The sequence below is a fragment of the Littorina saxatilis genome, linkage group LG4 (genome assembly GCF_037325665.1).
Source record: "Littorina saxatilis isolate snail1 linkage group LG4, US_GU_Lsax_2.0, whole genome shotgun sequence".
In the NCBI taxonomy this organism is placed as follows: Eukaryota; Metazoa; Mollusca; class Gastropoda; order Littorinimorpha; family Littorinidae; genus Littorina; species Littorina saxatilis.
The window spans coordinates 34898566-34923096 of NC_090248.1; the positions used below are offsets into that span (position 1 = coordinate 34898566).

Below are 24531 nucleotides of genomic sequence, written 5' to 3' on the forward strand. Positions count from 1 at the left end.
ACAGCTGTGTTGTCAAATCGAGTTTTTTTCCAAAGTCAGTGTGGCGCCTGCGCAAAACTAATGCGCATAAGAAACGGCGTCTGCTATCAAAACCTGAGATCAACGCATCGACTCAAAAACTGTCATTTTGTAAGTTTGGAACAACAAATCAAGGTCAGAACGGCTATATAATCGCTATTGTGTTTTCAGCGTAGTAATAGGGTCCGATATTTAGACTCGAACAAAGTATAATGCGACTCGTCTTCGCCGGACTCGTCGCATTATACTTGTCTCGTCTAAATATCGGACCCTATTGCTACGCTGAAAACACAATAGCTGGTAATCATGATGTCTTGTTCCGTGTTACCCCTCCATTTAGTAAACACATGTCTTAAAATACCGGAACGGTGGCCTAGTGGTAAGGCGTCCGCCCTGTGATCGGGAGGTCGTGGGTTCGAACCCCGGCCGGGTCATACCTAAGACTTTAAAATTGGCAATCTAGTGGCTGCTCAGCCTGGCGTCTGGCATTATGGGGTTAGTGCTGGGACTGATTGGTCCGGTGTCAGAATAATGTGACTGGGTGAGACACGAAGCCTGTGCTGCGACTTCTGTCTTGTGTGTGGCGCACGTTATATGTCAAAGCAGCACCGCCCTGATATGGCCCTTCGTGGTCGGCTGGGCGTTAAGCAAACAAACAAACAAACAAACAAACAAACAAAAAATGTCTTAAAATTGCAAGTCAGGCACAAGACAATATCTACAATATAGCTTTCCACAACTGGATATGTTCCATGTATATTTGCTCAATCTGTATTGATCTCGTTCTTTGCCAATTGTTGTAACCACCCTCCTCCCTTCCCCCCTCTATCTTTCTCTGTCTGTCTGTCTGTCTGTTTGTCTCTCTCTGTCTGTCTGTCAGTCTGTCTGTCTGTTTGTCTCTCTCTCTGTCTGTCTCTCTGTCTGTCTGTTTGTCTCTCTCTGTCTGTCTCTCTGTCTGTCTCCGTCTCTCTGTCTGTCTGTCTCTCTGTCTCTCTGTCTCTGTCTGTCTGTCTCTGTCTGTCTGTCTGTCTGTCTCTCTGTCTGTCTGTATCTCTCTGTCTCTCTCTCTGTTTCTCTGTCTCTGTCTCTGTCTCTGTCTGTTTGTCTGTCTGTCTGTCTGTCTGTCTGTCTGTCTGTCTGTCTCTCTCTCTCTCTCTCTCTCTCTCTCTCTCTCTCTCTCTCTCTCCTTTCAGTCTTTCTCATTTTCTGTCTTCATCACAGGGTTTTTTTTCTCTCACGAGTTTGCTAGAAACATCGTACTGCAATGTTTTTGCTGCAGGCAAAATTATCCCCACGCTTGGCGCAGAGTGCAATCCGTCTGCCTTTGAGAAATGTGTCAGCGACGATGTTGCGGCTCCAAGAATGAGCTGTGATCCGTTGGCGCGTCGGTGTCGTAAGTTAAATCAGAGATTAAAATAATTGAGAGATTTTATTTATTTAAGAGAGAGTTAATTGAGGATGAAAGTCTCTTGTTCATGTCAATGCTTGTTATTCTCTCACGGGTGCCAGGAGATTGGTTCCGTATAACTCTCACTTACTCTATTGCACATGTGCTATGCAGTTAGAGCGCTTACTTCCCTAAGTAAAGTAAATGAAATAATATGAAATACGTGTCCCAGGTCCAACTGACCTATTTTCCTATTCAACATGAGTCTTGAAACAACACTGTGTATGTAGCCTACTCTCGTGATGTTGCAGTCGTGTCATACGGCGAGGCGTGCCAAGACAACCGTGACAAATGCACGACGGGTGCCGCGTGTAACCAGACCAGCCAGGGACAGACGTGTGTCTGCCAGCCAGCCTACACCCAACACAAAGACTTCTGTTGTAAGTACCTTCTTGACCCTCCCATATGAGGTGAAATCTCTGACGTCAAAAACAAAGCGCAATACGAGGAGGCGTCAGAAATGCAAACAATGACGAAGTTGGTGCACAACACATGATCGTTTGAATTCCCAAAAAGCGCAGCTCATTTCCGGAACAGCACAGATGACAAAGTTGGTTAGAACAAAATGGAAGACGCCAGTGGTGATAAGTCCCATGCTCCTCCATGTCACCTTCCCATGGCAGCGGCCATCAAAAAGTAACTGATCTCGTGAGAACGGTAACAAAACGAGCCATTCGATCTCTCCCAAGGCTTTACATGAGATGACCGCTTCCTAAAATAGTAACGTAGTAACGGGAATATGGATTGACGCCACACGGAGGAAGGGAGATAATCGCGGCTGAAAACACTGGAGAAGATAAGGAAGAGTTACTGGTAGTGGATCCCGACAACAAAAAAACAAAAAAACAAAAAATCGGTTCAGCGCGCACAGCGCTGCGCGCTGAGAGCACGTGTTGAAATATCTCATCGATGAGGTTGTGTCGGGGGTGTAGCTGAATACGGGGTGTAGCTGAATACGGTGTCCAAATTTGAAAAAGATCCACCGAGAACTTTGGCCGTGCATCGCGAACAGACAGACAGACAGACAGACACTAGTCGTATATATATAATATAGATAGAAGGTCATCCCTAGGCTGTGCATGTATCGGTATCGTACCTCATTAATTGTGCCCAAAGTTGACTTCGTAAAGACTTCGCGATGTCTTTTTACCAAAAATTCAGTGCCACAGATTTATGTAGCGCGCGAGCTTCGCAAAAACCACTTCGCCAAATGAATATCGGACTTTAAGCTTGGCGCTGGCGTTCTCGTGTAAGCGATTATGTTTACCGACTCAGATGTGTCCAGGATTTCACATAGAATAACAGCATCCTTCTACTCGGACAACTGCCAGAAATCAACAGCGTAGTGGCTGCATTCTGTGCGGAGTAGGATAACCCCCCCCCCTCCCCCTCTGAGTGTATGTAGCAGATTGACATATGTTTCACTTGCTTAATCAAACTATGCTGTATTTCATTTCTGACTGGGGTACTGTATTGTGTTTATTGATTTGCATTAATTGTATTGTTTTGTATTGTATTGTAATGTATTGTATTGTATATTGTATGGTGTTGTATGGTATTGTATTGTACTTTACTGCATTGAATTGCATTGTATCGGGTTGTGCTACTGCATTGTATTGCATTACCCCACATTGTATTGTATTGTATTGTATTGTATTGCATTGTATTGTATTGTATTGTATTGTATTGTATTGTATTGTACTGTCCAACTTTTCCAAGGGCCGGCGCAGGGGAAACTAGGAGGCCAGTGCCAGCCTGGTAACAGCTGTTCTGATGCTAACGCTGCGTGTACAACTGGTCTCACAACTACTGGACTCTGCCTCTGCAATGATGGCTACCAATTTAAGCCCTCCGACGCTTCATGTAAGTACACGAAACACTGAATTCTTTAATCCCCATTTTAACTAACAAGATAATGGGGAGGGATTAAGTGGGCCGCAGCAGGCCTCCCGGTAGTGGTGCTCAGTGGCAACGGCCCCAATGGGGGTCAAGGGTCACGTCACCTGAAGTTGAGCTTTCGTTTTGACTTTTGTGTTTTGTCAGTACAAATCAGCATTATAAAGTATTCAAAAAACATAGCTGACGGACATCGCATATACACCTAAAAATACTCACAGATTTTCTAAACAGATTTGCATGAATGTCGAGCATGGGTTTTTGAGCGTTGATATTTACGTATAATCGTAAATTTCTCATGTCTGTGAAAACATTAGCAGAGTTAATTTTCTTGATCAAATCTGTTTTCCCTTTCTCGACATCGTAAAAGACAAAAACGGATTACATACTCATATGTATATATAACAATAAGTAATAAAGCAGTGACAGTAGTGAATGTTATGCGAAGACTAGATTAACCCACTTGTGATCGTCTTGAAAACATTTCTCTGTATTTCAAGAAATTTGTCCTTGGTAAATTAACGAATCAAAAATATATTTACCATGAACTCCCAAAGACCGCGGCGAAAAAGCGTATCCGAGCCAACCTGACCACATAACTCTTGACTTTCACTCACAGAAACTGCGACCGGCACGGTTGGCCTAGTGGTAAGGCGTCCGCCCCGTGATCGGGAGGTCGTGGGTTCGAACCCCGGCCGGGTCATACCTAAGACTTTAAAATTGGCAATCTAGTGGCTGCTCCGCCTGGCGTCTGGCATTATGGGGTTAGTGCTAGGACTGGTTGGTCCGGTGTCAGAATATTATGACTGGGTGAGACATGAAGCTGCGACTTCTGTCTTGTGTGTGGCGCACGTTATAATTATGTCAAAGCAGCACCGCCAGGCGGAGCAGCCACTAGATTGCCAATTTTAAGTCTTAGGTATGACCCTGCCGGGGTTCGAACCCACGACCTCCCGATCACGGGGCGGACGCCTTACCACTAGGCCAACGGCCCTGATATGGCCCTTCGTGGTCGGCTGGGCGTTAAACAAACAAACAAACAGAAACTGCGTACTTAAAAGATGCCTTCCTTCCGATGCAAACTATCATGTACACTACCGCAGGTCTGTCCAGGTTTTGACAGAACATCCTTCTACTTGGACACATACCGAAATGTACAACCTACCTGTTTTCCTTGCACAGTGGCATTTTATATTGTCGCTGAATTAATTGTTTTTCTTTCTCTGTATGTCCTAAAGGGGGGGGGAGAGGGAGGGGGCCATGTAAAAGCATGGCTGGATCTGCGGCGGTGTTATACGTGATCGCTTGCACGGGATCCCAGGTATCTTTAAATGATTTCTTGTTTGTTGTTTGTTATCAGGTGAACGGAGTCCTAGTGGTGTCCACAGAGTGGCCGCTTCTGTGATGTGCGTTGTGATGGGTTTCATATTGAGCAAGCTGTTGTAACATCAACGCGACACTTCACCGAGTTCAGCCGCAACAAACTGCTACGCTATACAACAAAGACAGCGATAACCGGCAAATGTCCAGTAATTTACCGGCAACAAATCTAAAACTGTCGGAAAGGAAATAGGCATGGGTGCCCGGACTTTCGTGGACTTTCACTTCTGACCTGTAATTTTAACAACCACAAACATGATCGGAATTGCGGCTTTCGGCATAGCCACATGCGTCCCTTATAACCAGCCGGCCACTGATACATACAGGCTGGTATGGTATTTTGCCTGCCAGATTCTTCCCCCTAAAAAATACATGAACACTGTGTTTTAGACTTGATTTGATTGTGGCGTGTCAGCGTGGCCGGTTTTTGAAAGAGCCAGGATGCGTACTTGTATAGGACGACCCGTTTAGAAAATCGCCCGCATAATTAATTTGCTTCAACCGCTACTAATGAAAGTAGTTAAACACCAAAGAATGTTCGTATATACAAAACAATTTGTATTGTCCAGTCTTACGCGGAGCGCAGGAGTGAATCCCTTCATGTTGAGGTATACTGCATTGCATTCTGTCTGTTTCGCGTTGTGCAGTGGGAAAAACACCTTGAAAATAGGCCAACGTGTTGCGTGTTGGAGTGTCATGGTTGAGTGGTACTAAGTGACCTATATGTCTCAGACCCGAAATTAAAAAGCAAGCTTAGTTAATATACTGAACGTGCCATAATTGACACCACAAATGTAAGCATTCACAAACACATTGACCTGATGTTCTGTAAAATATACGTCTTTATTTTCTCATTATTATATGTGAAATCGTCCATTTCATACATTATTAGTTCAATGAAAACAGTGAATGATTTGCGTTTTCAGTAATTGTATACTAATTCCATAAATAAACAAATCTTGGTTCTTGTTTTTGTTTTGTTTTAAATGTTGAAACGTCAACAGTCTACATAATAATTATGTTCGGCTGTATCAGACCAGGTTTCTGTTCCTTAAAAATAAACGTATGTTACAAAAATGTATTAACTTAAAACATGTCATACCAGAAGAAAAACGTTCAGTTGACCCGAAGGTAAGAGTACCTGCAAGCTACCAAACAGTTTTAGGTTAAAACAATCTAGCATCGTGAAGTTTTTAAGGAGACATATATGCGAAAGCATTACATCTTATTGGGTTAAGAGCCCGAATTTTCCAACTGCATGGAGTTTGAGTTTGATAATTATTCCCATTCCTGAAAACCATTCATATTTTAGTTGAGTCAAGTGCCATACCGTCTGCCTCTATCCGTGTTTTGTAAATATGTGAGTAGTTGAGTACAATGTTTTACATTCGATTTATTTCACGCATAAGCCAATTTTGTGCAAACGTTTCTATGGTGCAACATTATATTTGACTTGTCCAATATTAGGATTTAAAATAAATGTGGGTTTATAGTGTGTGTGTGTGTGTGTGTGTGTGTGTGTGTGTGTGTGTGTGTGTGTGTGTGTGTGTGTGTGTGTGTTTGTGAGCATGCGAGCGTTTGTGCGCGTGCGTGCGTGTGTGTGTGAGTGTGTGTGTGTGTGTGTGTGTGTGTGTTTGTGTGTTGGTGTGTGTTTGTGTGTGTGCGCGCGTGCGTGTGTGTTAGCATGCGAGTGTGTGTGCGTGACTGCATGCGCCCGTGTCTTTCAGTCTGTCTGTCTTTTTCTGTATGAGTTTCACAATCGCACGAAATTCCAAAGGAAAAAAAATACAAACAGAATAAATCATAGTGGAAGGCACTCTAATGAAAAGTATATGTAGCCTACGTCAATTTCAATTTTTCAAGGAACAATTTGCGCAATCATGAACTAAGCCGTCTGCGTGTATTGAGCTAGGCAATTTTGCTCAGTACATAGACTGTCACCAATCACTGAGTTTGCCTGGACCAGAAAGTAGTCAAGAAGGTTTTTATGTAGACACGTTACATACTGTTCAACATTTTGCTTATTTAACGAACGAATTAAGTTAATCCGAGTGGGCCTACCAGATGCGCAAAAAAACACATTAAAAAAACCACATAAGCCAAATCAATGAACCCTGACTTGCTCGGGTCTCTTTTTAATCGGATTTACTTGATCAGACCTGCATAACTGAGTTGATAGTGTTATCTTCTTCTTGTGAAATGACAATGAACCATTGTATGAGTGTAGTGTGCAGATAATGAACATATCCTTTTGTTTATTGCCATAATCAGGGACAAAGAACGGATCAGAGAATTGACCCGAGTGCGATAAATCCTAATCTGAAACGCTTGAGAGGCATGAGGGATGTTGGCAGCAAACATAACCTGCATAAAACTATTCCACCTGTTTGATAATACAGTTGAAAGGCATGCACTTGATCTGCTGCAATCACAAATAGATGTTATTTAAGTTGTGCGAAATTTCATGAGCAAAATTGTCCTACATCATACACAAAGCTGCTACAGACAGGATGTTCTTTTGTGGGGAGGGGGGGGGTGGGTGGTTTGCATGTTCGGGAAGGACAGCTTACTTATTGAAAACCGATCTCTTTTTTAGAAGCCGGAGATGTTAGTTTAAAAACTTGTTTTTGAGTATTTTAAGGTACTTTGAACACCACATAATTATGTTGCAATGCAACTTTGTCATCGTCACCCCCTTCCTTGTAATAAAGTGTTCATTTTCAAAGTGATTAATTATTATTATACGCTGTTTCCTCAGAATCGTTTTTTTTTTTTAAGCATCAGTGGTGTCATTGGGAAATAATTATTTTCTAGACTTACTGTTCAATCGTCCCACTTTTGTTTTTGCTTTATTTCTTAGCAATGACCTTGAATACATCGGAAGCCTTTCCAAAATAACAAATCTTAATACTTTCTGTGCCATCTCTGGACCCAACTCCGCTGATAAAGTGTTACCTTTTTGTTTCGACATCACAATGGCAATGAATCGTACACCGACACTACACTTAACCTTTCGTCAGTTGCATGTGCTTTACCCAACGAGATACATTCTACAAATGCAATATCAATTACCGCTATTTTGCAACGCGTGATCTAAATAAACAGAAACATCACAGTACTATTACTATTTAAAGATAGTAACTAAAATACCGCAGATCATATCGAAGCCTTGCTCAATGACAATGGATGACAAACAGTGTACTATTTCCAATCACAACTTAAAGGAACCGTCAGTCTAAAAGTCTGAGATAACACCAATAATTATAATACATGTTTCTCAGCTAAACTGAGATAACAACAATATAATACATTTTTCACCGCCCTGATATGGCCCTTCGTGGTCGGCTGGGCGTTAAGCAAACAAACAAACAAACAAACAAAATACATTGTTCACAGTTAACCGTAATCTGTTCACATTTCTTGCATTCACACGCTCGAAACAGCTTCTGTAAATCGTAGCGAGCAGCTCGATATCTGAACTTTTTAGAGCTGTGTTATAAAACTTTTAATACATGTACCTGCATGGTCGATGCTTAGGCTAAATCCGACAGAATAGATCAGGTCAAGTGTCTCGCGAGAAGCACTATACACCTCTTTAAATACACTTTTAAAACATTGCGTGCAGATGAACTGGATAATCAGACAAAATACCATACTTAGTCGGGTGTTTTGCAATGTAAATTGTGCAAGCGACGAATCTAAAATGGGTATATACACGGATGGAAATCATTTTTGGCACAGTTTGAAGTAGACGAAGCAGAGACAACCCTCGTCATACAATGGCTTCTCCTTTTTTCGCTATACTTCTGTTAGCTTTGGCGACAGGTGAGAGATTGATTGCTTGAATTGTTAGTTGATTGATTGCTTGAATAGTTAGTTGATTGATTGCTTGAATTGTTAGTTGATTGATTGCTTGGATAGTTAGTTGATTGATTGCTTGAATAGTTAGTTGATTGATTGCTTGAATTGTTAGTTAATTGATTGCTTGAATTGTTACTAGATTGATTGCTTGAATTATTAGTTGATTAACGGATTGGTTGAATGATGTCTCGATGAACTGATGGGTGGATAGTTTGACAGCCTGTTTTACTGACTGGTGGACTGCTTGGGTAATTGATTTGGTATTAAATGTTAAACGTGAGAAAAGGAGGTAAGACACAAGACGGATATTGTAGTCTTCCCTCGCTGCATTTGTTAACCATACTTTCATACATATGGCAATACACGGATTCATTAGGCCTAAAAAAAAAATAGGTGTGGTTACGGTAACCCGACCTACCCTATATTTTGGGGCCGACCCTATAACTTTTTATTACATTTGTCAAAAAAAAACAAAAAAAACCCAAGTAAACGAGTGCAGAAAACGCAGCGAAAGCGCCCGAGTCGCACACTTATTTCCCTGTCAAGTAGGTTTAATTTGTACACATTAGAAAAAAAAAGTAAAAAAAAAAAAAAAAAAAAGTGATTGCCTACCTTCCTACCCTATTTTTTTTGGCTATGTTACCGTAACCACACCTATTATTTTTTTTGGCTTTATAGTCAGCACAAAAAACATCAAATTATGTATCAGCTTGTAAGCGCACAATGTAAAACAGATGTGATAAAATGAAAATAAAAACGACAACAATAGTACAGGTAGAAAAAACTAAAAACAAAAACAAATGCAAGGCTAAATCAAAATCTCGTTCTCTGCTGTCTCCCTCGCTGCCACTCGATCTCCGTCTGTTTATATATCTCTCTGTCTGGCAGTCTTGCTGTCTCTCTCTGTAAGTGTGTCCGTCTGTCTGTCTGTCTGTCTGTCTGTTTGTCTCCCTCTCTCTCTCTCTCTCTCTTCCTCTTTCGCTCTCTCTCTCTTCCTCTCTCTCTCTTTCTCTCTCTCTCTCTCTTCCTCTCTCGCTCTCTCTCTCTTTCTCTCTTTCTCTCCCCCCTCTCTCTCTCTCTCTCTCTCTCTCTCTCTCTCTCTCTCTCTCTCTCTCTCTCTCTCTCTCTCTCTCTCTCTCTCTCTCTCTCTTTTTTTTTTAAAATTATATAATTGTGTGTCTATGCGTCCCAAGGACAGATTGTAAGAAAAGGCGTAGCCTTAAATCTAAATCCTTGTAAAATAAAGTTCAATTCAATTCAATTCAATTCTCTCTGTCGCCAAGTGCCCACACAGTGCCCCTTTTCTGCCCGACAGTGCCAGGGACAGTCAGGTCACAGAACACGCCGTGCAGTACTGATGGCAGTCTCTGCACAGACAAGAATTCCATCTGCTTCAACAGCAAGTGTGGTCAGTTTTTCATTTTGAATCTATTTATTTATTAATTTGTTTAAAGTTTTCAGATATTTAAAGTCGACAGTCAAGTATGAAGGTGTTTGAATTTATAATTGTATACGTATGGGGTTTTGTTTAGTTCATTTTACAGTTGCAATTATATGCCGTTTTGTTAGTGTTTTTTTTCTGTATTGAAAAATCGAGGTGTTTCAAACATTTTGAGTTATTTTTATCTTCTTCTTCTTCTTTTTATTGTTTTAGACAGTGACCAGTTCATTTGTTAGGGTCTTAAATCATACTCCTTTATTTCGTAAGTGGTTCAAAAGAGATGACACGTATACACACTTATGTAGCAGAAACGTGCATTCATCATTCACACCCTTTATATACCTAGCTATCAGTTGGTCAACTGTTCGAACGTTAAGTTGACTCAACCCACCCGCAAGTACCTATGAGGGTTAAGTACAACACACGATAATAATAATAACAACAATAAAAAATAAATAAAACAAACACTGTTTATTTCATTATTGGCATATGAATATGGCAAATGCGTGGATTACTTTTTACGACACACAAAGCGTTCTATATCCGAAAAGGGAGGCTACTCCAACGTAAATTCAGGTGTGTACTGCAGCCTTAATCAAAATCCATTCCATTCAGAACGCTTATTGTCCATGGCCTTCGTATAAGCAGGGGCGGTGGACTTATTTTCTTCGGCTAAACTGCCAATTGGCCATACATATTTCGGTTCCCTGGCATCACGTTCGTCCCATCGGTTGTGTGAAAAGTTTGGCAGCTCTACTGAAATGACGCCGAATTTTAGATAAATGTGCGTGTTTGCCGTTTGCCGACGCCAAAAAAGTCTACAACTTTTTTTTTGTACTGGACTCAACCCAATTGCAAAGTTATAGTTAATTTAAAACTATAACATTCAACAACAACAAAGCTACAATAATCCCCAAAGAATGGTCTTATTATTTCTTGTTCTGTGCAGTGCCTTTTGTGGGACTTGGCGGTGCATGTTCCATAATTGACGTCTGCTACAACAAACCTGACGCAACTCTCAAACTCGCCTGCGTCAGCAACAAATGCTGTGAGAATGGTGATACAATGTAATTGTGTAGTAAACTGAGGGAGAGAGAGACAGACAGACAGACAGACAGAGAGAGAGACAGAGACAGACAGACAGAGACAGACAGACAGACAGAGACAGACAGACAGACAGACAGACAGAGACAGAGACAGAGATAATATTTTCGCTGAATGTTAGAAAATGTCTAACTTTTTAAGCTTTTATGTTCGAAAATTGCACTCTACTCTTTGGTCTTTCAGTCATGAAAAATGGTCTGAAGAAGACACGAAAAAAGCTCTGGCAGCAATGAAAGATAATCGGCTTGGGTTAAATACCTGTGTTAATGAGTACGGTTAATTTGAACATTGCCCTGTTCAATTTACCCGACTAGTCGGTAAATTTGAAATGTTCTAACATTTTAAAAAACAAGACCGGGTGTGGACAAAACACATAAGATCCTTTATTTCACTTGCATGTGTGTAGGTCCAAACCAAATCAATCAATCAATCAAATCAAATCAAATTAAATTAACTTTATTATCTCACATGGAGAAATTGCAGTGGTGGTACATATAACGTAAAGACAAACGAAGGACTACAACATCTCGAAAAATTTCTGTTTGTTACATTCAGACAATAAAGTGTTATTGAATAGAACCCCACCGCCTCTTCTTACAGACTTCTATTCGCCAGCCACAGGGTCTAGTTCTTAGGGTGTCCAAATTACTCCCCCCCTCCCCCCCCTTTACCCAAAGACCAGGAATAGTTAAATGCCCCATACCCAAAGCCCTTCCGAAGTCCAAGATCCCGAAGCCTTGGAGACGATTGAGTTGTCGTACCGAAGGAAACACATTTGATTGTTTAAGTATTTGAAGGAAGCGTTAGAGTGTGGTGTCAAGTAAATCACATTGTATCGCACTGTTATATATATATATATATAGATTTCTTTGATGTGATTGATTGTTTTCAGCCATCCAGGTAGTTAACTTTATATTTCGCAATCATGATGTTATATGGGGCGTTTTCAAAAACTGTCGCCAAATCGGTCCAGCTTTTTTCGAAAAATGAAGTTTCTAAAATCGTTACTTTAATTTTAGGTCTGGAATCTGCATTCATTAATTAGTTAAAAACTGAAGTAAGCCACCTTAATGACGAGTATTACGAAAAATATCTTCAAAATGCGAGAGCTGCTGTTGACGCGTTTTACAAAAATGTCGTATGCGTGGAAGTTCCATTATAACTGCAATTAGCGTATATTCTGCGTATTACTTGACACTGTCTTCATTTTTGTGGCTGCATGCTGCCCCTGAAATGTAGTTGAATGTAAAATGTCAAATAAGCATATTTTTCTTTCAAATTTCCCCCCACTTTTTGCCTACCTCGTTAGGGGGATATTGCGCACCCTTGAACTTGTCTCTCGATGAACATGGGACGCATTCTTACGATTAAAAAAAAATTGAAAGCCCGCAGATAAACTATAGAGACAAATAATTGTCTACTGCTGTCAATGACGCTTTTATATTTGAAGCAATAACAACGTCACGAAGCTATTCTGAGTTACGTGGTGAGCGGGAACGCTTCATTCACTGATCCCGTCGTAACAATACGGTCACAGGGCCGGACTAGGTAAGTACGAGGGGGGGGAGGGGATACAGATGGGGGTCCAGGGAGCGAAGCTCCTTGGTGGGGGTCCAGGGGGCGAAGCCCCCTTGGTGGGGGTTGCAAAGGGGCAAAGCCCCCTTGGTGGGGGTTGCAAGGGGGCGAAGCTCCCTTGAAGCTGAACGTTTTTTGATGTTTCTGGAGGGAAAGGAAGCCTCTCCTTGAACGAAAAAGGTAAATTCGACAGCAAGCTGTAGCCTATAGGCAATGAAGAGATGAGGGGGTGAGAGGTGCGATTTCTCCTCGGATTTCATGATGATCCAGATGCAACCCCCCCCCCCCCCCACCCCCCCAAAAAATGCGTTTGGGAGGTACATGCTTAAGCCAGGGGGGGGGGGGGGGGCTTTGAGAGAGAGAGAGAGAGAGAGAGAGAGAGAGAGAGAGAGAGAGAGAGAGAGAAAGAGAGAGAGAGAGAGAGATTCGATTTGATTGGTTGTGTTCAGCCATCCAGGTACTTCACTGCATATATTGCACTGCTATATATAGATTTATTCGATTTGAGTGGTTGTGTTTCAGTGATCCAAGCAGGCCAGACATGCGCAAGCAACGCAGACAAATGCGTCACAGGGGCGGCGTGCAACACCAGCTCGCTATGTTCATGCACACCGGGATACCGCAACTGGCAGTCAAATAACGCATTCATGAGCAATGAATGCAGTAAGAGTTCTTTTGGTTTCTCTTTTGTGTTTCGGTTTTGTACCACAAAACAGCTGACTCTCAATTACATTATTTTGGACAATCAAAACAATGAGAAAGTTGAGGTATTAGAGCGTTTAATTTCGGATAAAACATAACGCTTACGACAACCTCGACCTATCACTCTGTGCAAAAAGCTGTTATGGTGTTGGTTTTGGCCATGTGCGTCAAAGTAGAGGGATGTTTTTATGGTAATGATCGACTGAGCCTTTATATGAATAGAACTTGAAAATGTTGAAGTTTGATATAGCAACAAACAGCGATTAGCTTGGTGTTGATCAGTGCTGCTGCATACTTTTCTCCCCCAGAAAGACAAGCGAAGATAGGCGAGGACTGTTCTGACCACGCGGACTGTGTGAGTGGTGACAACGGGCCGGATATCAAGTGTGATCCCTACAAGTTGACCTGTGGTAAGGTTTTGTCACACACCCACCTCTTCCCTTGTCCTTCTACCCCACAGCCTGTATGTGTGTGTGTGTGTGTGTGTGTGTGTGTGTGTGTGTGTGTGTGGTGTGTGTGTGTGTGTGTGTGTGTGTGTGTGTGTGTGTTTGTGTGTGTTTGTGTGTGTGTGTGTGTGAGAGAGAGAGACAGAGAGAGACAGAGAGAGAGAGAGAGAGAGGGAGAGTGTGTGTGTTCATTATCTGTCCTACCCTCCCCCAATCATTTCTCTGAAACAACAAGACACCCGACCCCTCCCTCGCTTGAACCTATCATTACCGTCGTCAACATCACCACAATCTGTCTCTCTCTCTCTGTCTGTCTGTCTATCTATTTGTCTCTCTGAGTCTCTCTCTCTCTCTCTCTCTCTCTCTCTCTCTCTCTCTCTCTCTCTCTCTCTCTCGCTCTCTCTCTCTCTGTTTTTTCTCTATCTGTCTATCTATCTATCTGTTTGTCTCTCTGTCTCTCTGTCTGTCTGTCTCTCTGTCTGTCTGTCTGTCTGTCTGTCTGTCTCTCTCTCTCTCTCTCTCTCTCTCTCTCTCTCTCTCTCTCTCTCTCTCTCATATTACCATGACACCAAAGCCACGTGGACACTTCCCAAATCATCATTTCTGTTCCGTCTTGCGAGTGGTATACATTTCCCTGCAACATTCGTCTCGCTGTCCGGCCTGACAATATAAGAGAGATCAAGAAGAAGAAGAAGAAGAAGAAGCTGCAAGAGCAGAGTGCACATAACAGTTTACAGGTGGCAAAACTTTTTTTTGCACAGCAGGATGTTTTTCTTTCTTTCTACGTATCTATTTAGTTATCTATTTGTCTATCAATCTCGACATATTTCTTCGTTTATATCCATTTACACACCATAAAGGAGGAACAAGCATTCTGCATCAAGCTGTCTGTTCACATTTTAACATCTATCTGTTTACACTTCACAATTGGATTCATCATGTCTCTTTTTACATTTAGTCAAGTTTTGACTAAATGTTTTAAAATAGAGGGGGGAATCGAGACGAGGGTCGTGGTGTATGTGTGTCTGTCTGTCTGTCTGTGTGTGTGTGTAGAGCGATTCAGACTAAACTACTGGACCGATCTTTATGAAATTTGACATGAGAGTAGTTCCTGGGTATGATATCCTCAGACGTTTTTTTTTATTTTTTTGATAAATGTCTTTGATGACGTCATATCCGGCTTTTCGTGAAAGTTGAGGCGGCACTGTCACGCTCTCATTTTTCAACCAAATTGGTTGAAATTTTGGTCAAGTAATCTCCGACAAAGCTCGGACTTCGGTATTGCATTTCAGCTTGGTGGCTTAAAAATTAATTAATGACTTTGGTCATTAAAAATCTGAAAATTGTAAAAAAATTATGTTTTTTATAAAACGATCCAAATTTACGTTCATCTTATTCTCCATCATTTTTTCATTCCAAAAACATATAAATATGTTATATTTGGATTAAAAACAAGCTCTGAAAATTAAAAATATAAAAATGATGATCAAAATTAAATTTTCGATATCAATTTAAAAACACTTTCATCTTATTCCTTGTCGGTTCCTGATTCCAAAAACATATAGATATGATATGTTTGGATTGAAAACACGCTCAGAAAGTTAAAACGAAGAGAGGTACAGAAAAGCGTGCTATCCTTCTCAGCGCAACTACTACCCCGCTCTTCTTGTCAATTTCACTGCCTTTGCCATGAGCGGTGGACTGACGATGCTACGAGTATACGGTCTTGCTGCGTTGCATTGCGTTCAGTTTAATTCTGTGAGTTCGACAGCTACTTGACTAAATGTTGTATTTTCGCCTTACGCGACTTGTTCTATCTTGCAGCGATCAAGGCGGATAAAGCATGCACAAGCGGCAATGCCCAGTACTGCACAACAGGGTCGACCTGTCAGAGCAACCAGTGCACGTGCAATCCTCCTTACACCAACGAAAAGGGAATGTGCAGTAAGTACCCTTTACACTGCATGGTCCTTCTACACAGATGGGTTCTAGTGGATTCCATGTTACGCGAGTGATTTTTTTTATGTTCCACATTGCCATGTAACCCCCTGAAAGTATTGGAAGCTCAGCTAGAATACAGTAGTAATGATATGAGGATATTTCTATTGCGCAAATCCAGTTCTAAGCACCTCACAAAAACACACATAAATACATTATTCTGTACACAATTCCAAATGAAATACTAATTCACATCAAAATAAGGTAATACAATTTCCACAGTTTTTAATACACATATACTACACATCACAACGAAACACAACACAATATTTATAATACAATGCAATACAATATACAGTACAGTGAGTACTACTTTGTTATCTATGTTGTGCGTGTCATTGTGTATACCTTCAAAATAATCATGCTCTTTGTTTTCAGGTAAAACAATTTCCACCGTTGGAGGGGTTTGCGGACGAGAGGACCAGTGCAAGAATGAAAATCCCCCTGTCCACATGCGCTGTGACCACCTTGCGGGACGCTGTTGTAAGAATTTTCAAGACGTACTGCACGTGTCAAAAGGGAAGAAGGACAGACAGACAGAGAAAACGAACGCTGAAAACAAAACAAACAAACAAAAAACATAACAGAGTAAACCCCATACACCTCATTATTCACGGAGCGGGCAGGGTTGGGAGGAGGGGGGAATGGTCAAGAATGGTAATGAAGTTTGGTTTGCTACTCCAGGGGCCGGGGCACTTGTGATCCCAGGGTCCCGGGTTCGAATCGGGGCCGTGATGAACACGGGTCAACGTCATGTGCAGACCCAAAGACGGTATCCATGTCCCAGCCCCGTGTCACCACAGTTGCACGTAAAAGACCTGGGTCATTCTTCTATAAGTGCAGATGGCTGATACCACCTAAACACGCATACACGTGTGTATCTCATCTAAAGTCGGGGGTAAACCCGGGAACATGCCCCTAATTGCTTTGCTGTGAGGGCGTAAAACTTACATTTCTCTTTGCTACTCCACGAAAATAACAGGTGCTTGAAACTTGCACATAGTTAAGTTTGAGTGGTAAAATCTGCACACATTGTGTACTCAGGACTGTGTATTATTGTGCAATTTGCTTTATGTAGTGCGTGTGTGTGCTCATGCGTGTGTTTGTGATAAAGTTTGCATAGAGCAATGTGTTATTCATTGATATGTGCGTGATTGCACGTTAAATAATGTTTTGTTGTCGTAGTATTTTGATTGTACAGCGCTTTGAACAGGGTTAAACACTGGATACATGCGCTATATAAATATTATGCATGATTATTATTTAAGTTATTGAGACATCCCAGTGCACTAAGGGATTTATAGAGCAAATCGAGAAAATTCATTATTGAACGAAGCGCATAGCGCTGAGTTCAATAATTATTTTCGAGATTTGCTCTATAAATCCCTTAGTGCACTGGGATTGTTTCAATAACGATATTGTCAGTACCGCCATAGAAAAAAGAAGATTCCAAGCGCACATTTTGCAACGCGCATTTGAATAGGCATAACTGTGTGGTCAGGTCGTGTACAGTAAAGATCTACTTTTGTGTGGGGTGTCTCAAGTGTGTCGTGCTTTCGTCACACGCATTTTAATTTCTGTTGGTAAATTCCAGTGTAGCGTTAATCTGAACAGTGATGATCTTTCAGAGAGACCTCATTTGAACTCGGAGAAAGGGCTGTGCTCTTCATTATTTGCGATTCGAAACCTCCAGTCGAGCTTCGACGGATTGACTGTGCGGAGTGACTCCCCTTGAATTGACTCGAAGCCGCGGGACTCGACGGTTCGCACATTTTCAAAACAAATGTGGCATATTTTCGTGTTGTATCTTCATTCATCGGGGAGTCTGATACTAAATATGAACGGTAAGAATGCTCTGAACCCTACACGTATTATATCCCCATCGTTTTTTCGTTCACATTTGCCCAACATGTTAATTTGCTGAGCGGGGTTTATGTCGTCTGCTAGGGCAATCAAACCACTGCATGCAGTCTGGACTGACTGAGTCTGCACGCACGAGGCACGCTGGTAATAAGTCTTATAATGGTAAGAACGTTCTGAACCCTACACGTTTTCGATTACGATTGTTCTTGCCTTGAAATAATAATTCGGAAACCATTCATTTACTGAACTGATGCAGTCGTATTTCAGTGTAGTCAGTGCGGCTACGTATGACAGAGTCGATCGAGTCAGTCTTCCAAACTGGTCTAGCTGGTACGTTATCGGAATAACACTTGTGTTTTCTGCTAGCGGGTGGGAATTTTATATTAACTCATCATTTGGTAATGTGGATGATAAGCTACATGCCACTAACACGATGAGAAGAATCTATGCAAGTCGGCGAGAATTAGATGAAACCCAGCGGCTTCTATTTTTAGATCAGTGGCAGCCGCACTGTGGCACAGGCACATGCAATCTGTCAGAAAAAAAACCACTTCTGCTTTAATTGAGAAGTAGGGAATTTATGGTCATTTGGTATTGTGGAGAATATAAGCTACATGTCAGTAATTAATTCTGAGGATGAGAGCACAGTCTTGCTTAGGTAAAGGGCGTAAGAATACGCTCTGTGGAAAAGTTAGCGCACTCCAAGAGTGCGCTAACAGTTTTAGCGCATCGCCATTAGCCAATCAACTGGTTCACATCAGTCATGTGACACCAGTACTTACTGACAATTATTATTATTATTATTATTATTATTATTATTATTATATACAATCTTTTTTTTCTATGTAGGTGCCTGTCTTGGTTTTTGAATCTGTCTAGATGACATCCGGTCACAACGTCAGATGTAGATTTAACATGGCTCAGTTCATTCTGGTCATACCCGAAGCCTTGCGCGCCCGGAACAGGAAAAACTCCTTTCTTATACCAAGAGCTGTCTTACAACTGAGTTTTTCTTATCCGGATATTTTTGATGGAAAACATAATACCTTTGACAGGAGAGAATCCTTCTTTACTAAAAGCGATGTTTTTTATATCCGAGTTTTTTAAAAGTGGGTTCGATTGTATACGTGTTTCAGTACTAGAATTAGACGAGGATTGCAGCACGTACAAAGACAAGTGTACAACTGGGGCAGTCTGTAGTACAGACACCAAGACTTGCGTCTGCAGTGCTCCCTACGTCATGTCAGATGATGGAAAGAGATGCGGTGAGTGTGTTGGTTTGCTTGTTGTTTGCTTGGTTCTTTTGTTAAACATACTTCTCTCTCTGTTTCTCTCTCTCTCTCTCTCTCTCTCTCTCTCTCTCTCTCTCTCTCTCTCTCTCTCTCTCTCTCTCTCTCTCTCCTCTTTCTCTTTCTTTCTCTCTCTCTCTCTCCCCCCCCTCTCTATCTCTCTCAAACAACCAAACATACACACATATTCAATTGAGTAAATATTAGTTAGAGCAAAAAGGCAACTATCCATACATTTAACTTCTAAAACGACAACTATTTAAGTCAGGCAAATAATAACATCAAAGAAAGAAGGAGAAAACATTAGTTTCAGTGACTTTTCTATACCGCCCCCTAGCTACAGGCCCCACTCACTCTCTCTCTCTCTCTCTCTCTCTCTCTCTCTCTCTCTCTCTCTCTCTCTCTCTCTCTCTTTCTTTCTTTCTCTCTCTCTCTCTTTCTCTCTCTCGCTCTCTTTCTCTCCCTATCTCTCTCTCTCTCTCTCTCTCTCTCTCTCTCTCTCTCTCTCTCTCTCTCTCTCTCTCTCTCTCTCTCTCTCTCTCTCTCTCTCTGTTGAAAGGACACGTTAAGGTTTGAAGATTAAGCTAAGCCTTAAACCTTTTTCTCTCCCTCAACCCGCCTTCCTACTCCCAAAACGAGCATTAACTTTGAATGCGCGCGCCCAATAATGACGTTGAATGTTGGTTTGTTTTTGTCAACAGAAGGTCAACAAGGCACCTTTGGGGGTCAGTGCAAGACCGGAAACGTGTGTTCAAACCCTCAAGCGCAATGCAATGATGATGGTTACTGCTTCTGCAAACCCGGTAACAGTTTTCGTGCCTCCGATTCCACCTGTGTCTCAGGTAGGCAAGTGTTTACACTGTTTCAAGTTTTTATTGCGCTGTAGGCCCATTAGCCTTTGAATTATAATACAATGTCAGGTATGCAGGTGGTACCAATATTTCAAAGTTTAATGCGCTATAGGCCCATGGGAATTTGAGGCAATTGTCATAACTTTTCAGATATGGAGGAGGGGCCCGGTAGCTCAGTTGGTAGAGCACTGGACTTGTGATCGAAAGGTCGCAGGTTCGAATTCGGGCCGGGACGGACACGGGTCAACTTTATGTGCAAACCCAGAGACGGAAGCCATGTCCCACCCCCGTGTCATCACAATGGCACGTAAAAGACCTTGGTCATTCTGCCATAAGTGCAGGTGGCTGAATACACCTAAACACGCAGACACCTGGGTAGCGCGACTCCGTTGCTGCTAGGTTTCCACTGGGAGGAAGCGACCCGAATTTCCCAGCGATGGGACAATAAAGTAATGAAAATGAAAAAATGAAAAGGTTACAGTGTTGTATATTTTAATGCGCTATAGGCCCATGGGCATTTGAAGCAAATATAATAACATTTCAGGTAAGCAAGTAGTTAAAATGTTTCAAATTTACGGGCGCTTTAGGCCAAGAGGTCTTCGAAGCAACCAGAATTACACAGATAATGTCCAACCTGGGGCAAAGAGTTGGCATTCTTGCTGGCACACAAGGCGTACTATGAATATGAGCATAAAACTGCTTCATGTAGAAGACAATGTCATAGCCAAGAATAATGTGGCTCTATTCCTCAAATTGCATCGCAAGTTTTTGTTATATAACTCAAGAGGAAACTAAAAACTGATAACAGGATTTGTCGCATTCACTAACTAACTGACTGACTTATGTGAGTCTGACTGGTCAATAAAGTGGCTGACTAAACGACCCGCTGATTGACCGATTGTGTGTTTGTGTGCCAGGCATAAAAACAATCAATATTATGATGTTCGGTCAGTGAGTGACTGTAATCAGTTAACAGAAGTTGCTTGATGGACGCTTTTCCTTTGAGTGGAGAATTATTGGTCCATTTCATAAGCAGAATGATTATGATTTTGTCTCTTCAAATGATTGTGACCATTGTCCTTGCTGTACGCCTGTCGTTATTTGCAGATGGCACTGGAGGCGCCAGAAGAATGGCAGTCCCTGGAATGTCTCTTCTCGTGATGTTTGTGCTGACCATTACGCTGCACTGAACTGCGTTATACAGGCATTGCTTTCGCGTGTTATTTGTGACAGTGAGCAAGGAAATATGGTATCATGGATTTTTGCGTCTCTGTGCATAAACAATGACATTTCAAAGTTTGATATTTATTGGAACACAGCAAGCTGGAAATCATGTTTGTGTGTGGGTTTGTTTTTTTGTGGGGGGGGGGGGGGGGATTGTCGAATCCCCCATCTCCCCCCCCCCCCCCTCCCCCGCTCCCAGGGCCACCCCAACTCAAGCAAGTGCTTTTTCTAAAACGAATTGACGTGTTATTCAGTCTCCAAAAGAATGCAAGCCTCTGTTCATTTCAGTTGACTCTTTCTCCATACTGTACTTAGATTCAAATAGTATTTAGTCCCTATTCATGTATCTGTAATTGTACAGCTTTTCTAATGTTTCAAAATGCGCATTGTGGTTTTCATTGGTTGAGAGAAATTGTCAGTAATAATACTTCAAATATGTATTTAAAATGTTTTCCCAAGAGTTTCAAGATCTTTTTTTCTGATGTATGTACCTTATGTACCCATTGTGTAGGGACGTAGCACACCTAATAAAAGTGGTAGGGCGGAAAAAAATGGAAGACAAAATGCTGAGACAGCTAAGGAAATATGGGGCTTACACTACCGCCCCCCCCCCCCCCCTTCCCGTCCCCTTGTAATGGTCTAAAAAAGAAAGAAAACATGATGCGATTTCGTGCCTTCTGAGCTCAGTTCCATCTAATCATTTTTCCATCCTCCACCAAACAACGGGCTGGTGAATGTATCAGTGATTATCAATCGACTTACATTTATATCTAAATTCCGATACGTTGAATGTGATGAGCACTTACTTCAAATGACTTTCGTCTTCATTATTGTCTAGTGTGTTAAAAAGCAAGGATTGACAAACTGGTTTACTTCTAAACAAGCAATTTATTGATCCGTCCAGCCATCAACATTGGCAGCCTGAGTGATGACTGAAAAATAGAGGGATTTGTCAGAATATTTTTAGCGCGTTTTCGATCCATCACAACCAGGATGCACACTTGTGTCCATTGTTCAATTCTCTCTCTACATGTTGTTTCATGTGACACTGTTAACCCCACAAGTTACTGTGTTACTCAATTGTTATGGCGTACTTACGGTTGACACACAATCACTCACCCCTCAGTCTGACCCCAGCTTCACACACAGAATATACAAAACATTTCTTACCTCCATTGTTTCTCATGGGAGCAGACGGACGAAGAAGCAATTTTCACTAAATTGGCGCCAATACTTTTATGGCCTGACGGAACTCGTCACGTGTGACGTTCTCGTCAAAATAAGACGTCATCCTATTCCAGCAGTTGACCAAGACTAACACACACAAAAAAAACCCAAAAACCCGACCTTATGCCATCGCGTGAATACTACGTGGGGTGTTCTGTTGGTAGATCTCTCTCTCTCTCTCTCTCTCTCTCTCTCTCTCTCTCTCTCTCTCTCTCTCTCTCTCTCTCTCTCTCTCTCTCTCTTCTCTCTCTCTCTCTCTCTCTCTCTCTCTTTTTTTTTTTTTACGGAAAAAGTGGTCGGGCGGTCGCCCTACATGCCCTACCGGGTGCTACGTCCCTGGACTGTGTGTGTGTGTGTGTGTGTGTGTGTGTATGTATGTGTGTGTGTGTGTGTGTGTGTGTGTGTGTGTTTGTGTGCGTGCGTGCGTTGGTGCGTGCGTGCATGGGTGTGTGTGTGTGTGAGTGCATGCGTGCGAGCGTGCGTTCTTGTGTGCGCGTGCGTGCGTTCATGTGTGTGTGTGTGTGTGTGTGTGTGTGTGTGTCCGAACGTGTGTGCGCGTGTGTCTGTCTGCTTCTTATTCGATGTTTGTCTTTGAATCTTTGTGAGCACGCGCTCTTTTCTGTTTGTTTTGTCCGCCACTTTGACCGCGTACCGTCTGTGTCTGTGTGCGCGCGCGCGTTTACTACACGCATACATGCCTTCCAACAAGACAACGAAAACAACAACAACAACAACAACCAGGGCCGGACTAGGCGAAGAGGAGGGGGGGGGTTGCCAGTGGTGGCCCAGGGGGATGTCCCCCCTGGTGGCAGGGGCGGATCAGTTCATTTTATAATAATAATAATAATAATGGTGATTTCTATAGCGCTTTCGAACACACAAAGCGCTTTACAAAACATGACTGGTTTTTTTCAAAAGTATATTGTGAAGATATAGGTGTGAAGGCGCGAAGCGCCGAGCCGACGGCGCGAAGCGCCTAGCTTGCTAGGGGGGTCCGGGGACATGCCCCCCCGGAAAATTTTGAAAAAAAGGATGCAAAATGGTGCAATCTGGTGCATTCTGAGGATGATCATTACCAGTTTCAGGCAGCAGATTTTGTCACTGATTAATACCCCAAAAATTGAAACTCAATGTAAAATAAAGAAATGCATACCTCATTCAATATTTTTATTTTTTGGCTGGGGGGGGTCCGGAAACCCTAGAACCCCCCCCCCACCCCCCACCCCTCGTTGTGGGGGTCAGGGGGCGAAGCCCCCTGAAGCTGACGGGTAGGTCATATTCTGAGATAGGAAAATGGTCGCTCCTTGCATGAAACGGCATAAAATAAGCAATAATAATAAAAAAATTAAATAAGTAAGGTACATGTTTAGGCTAGGGGGGGGGGGGGGGGTTGCGCAACCCCCATAACCCCCCCGGTAGTCCGGCCCTGACAACAACAACAGAAGCAACAACGCAAATCTCAAAGAACACATCGTGGCCATTGCAACAAACAAGTAACGTAAAGAAACGTCTACACATTTACTCACAAGTGGAAGCAGGTCTTCTGCGTACTTTCAGTACAAGGCAACCGACACCCCAGTCCACTGGACTCACCACCAAGTCAGCATATCTGTAAAGCGTTTCTTCTTCTGCGTTCGTGGGCTGAAACTCCCACGTACACTCGTGTTTTTGCACGAGTGGAATTTTACGTGTATGACCGTTTTTACCCCGCCATTTAGGCAGCCATACGCCGCTTTCGGAGGAAGCATGCTGGGTATGTTCATGTTTCTATAACCCACCGAACTCTGACATGGATTACAGGATCTTTTCCGTGCGCACTTGGTCTTGTGCTTGCGTGTACACACGAAGGGGGATAAGCCACTAGCAGGTCTGCACATAAGTTGACCTTGGAGATCGGAAATATCTCCACACTTTACCCACAAGGCGGCTTAGGCCGGGATTCGAACCCTGGAGTGAATTTCCCTTCCCCCTTTGCATTATAGCTTTTTACAACCTGTTTTAGCGTGTGTTTGATGTCAAATTCATAAAGGTTACTCGTGTAGATACGATGTACGTTTACTAAAAAAAACTCTTTTGGTGCAATTTAGCGTACCCGATCTGACTGTGAAGGATATTAGACAAATAGTAAACAAATTCATCTCGGACTTAATCTAGTCAACATCCTTTCATCAGATGAAAAAGAAAAGAAGCCAAAGGAGGCATTTTGTTG

The 24531-nt window shown here is 42.3% G+C and overlaps 2 protein-coding genes across 2 annotated transcripts in view; both read left to right on the top strand.

Annotated features, from left to right (window-relative positions):
- Positions 1-6233, top strand: part of LOC138964582 (multiple epidermal growth factor-like domains protein 10) — a 10312-nt gene extending 4079 nt beyond the window's left edge. Inside the window, exons 4-7 of the mRNA XM_070336572.1 lie at positions 1298-1411; positions 1717-1845; positions 3185-3328; positions 4722-6233. Coding sequence (XP_070192673.1) covers positions 1298-1411; positions 1717-1845; positions 3185-3328; positions 4722-4807 — 473 coding nt within the window. The 3' untranslated portion in view covers positions 4808-6233. The remainder of the gene's footprint in view (positions 1-1297; positions 1412-1716; positions 1846-3184; positions 3329-4721) is intronic.
- Positions 6234-8308: 2075 nt separating this feature from the next.
- On the top strand, positions 8309-21547 carry LOC138964573 (prion-like-(Q/N-rich) domain-bearing protein 25). The gene is made up of 10 exons (XM_070336564.1): positions 8309-8566; positions 9918-10010; positions 10993-11091; positions 13245-13385; positions 13733-13834; positions 15695-15814; positions 16247-16351; positions 18868-18996; positions 19722-19862; positions 20979-21547. The coding sequence occupies exons 1-10, from the start codon at positions 8521-8523 to the stop codon at positions 21059-21061; spliced, it is 1059 nt and encodes a 352-aa protein (XP_070192665.1). The 5' UTR covers positions 8309-8520; the 3' UTR covers positions 21062-21547.
- The last annotated feature ends 2984 nt before the right edge of the window (positions 21548-24531 follow it).

Bases quoted from the DNA above. Each gene is read 5' to 3' on its own strand.
- LOC138964573 (XM_070336564.1), top strand. From the start codon at position 8,521: ATGGCTTCTCCTTTTTTCGCTATACTTCTGTTAGCTTTGGCGACAG. The intron at 13,386-13,732 runs GTAAGAGTTCTT...TTTCTCCCCCAG, and splicing joins ATTCATGAGCAATGAATGCA to AAAGACAAGCGAAGATAGGC. The intron at 18,997-19,721 runs GTGAGTGTGTTG...TTTTGTCAACAG, and splicing joins AGATGATGGAAAGAGATGCG to AAGGTCAACAAGGCACCTTT.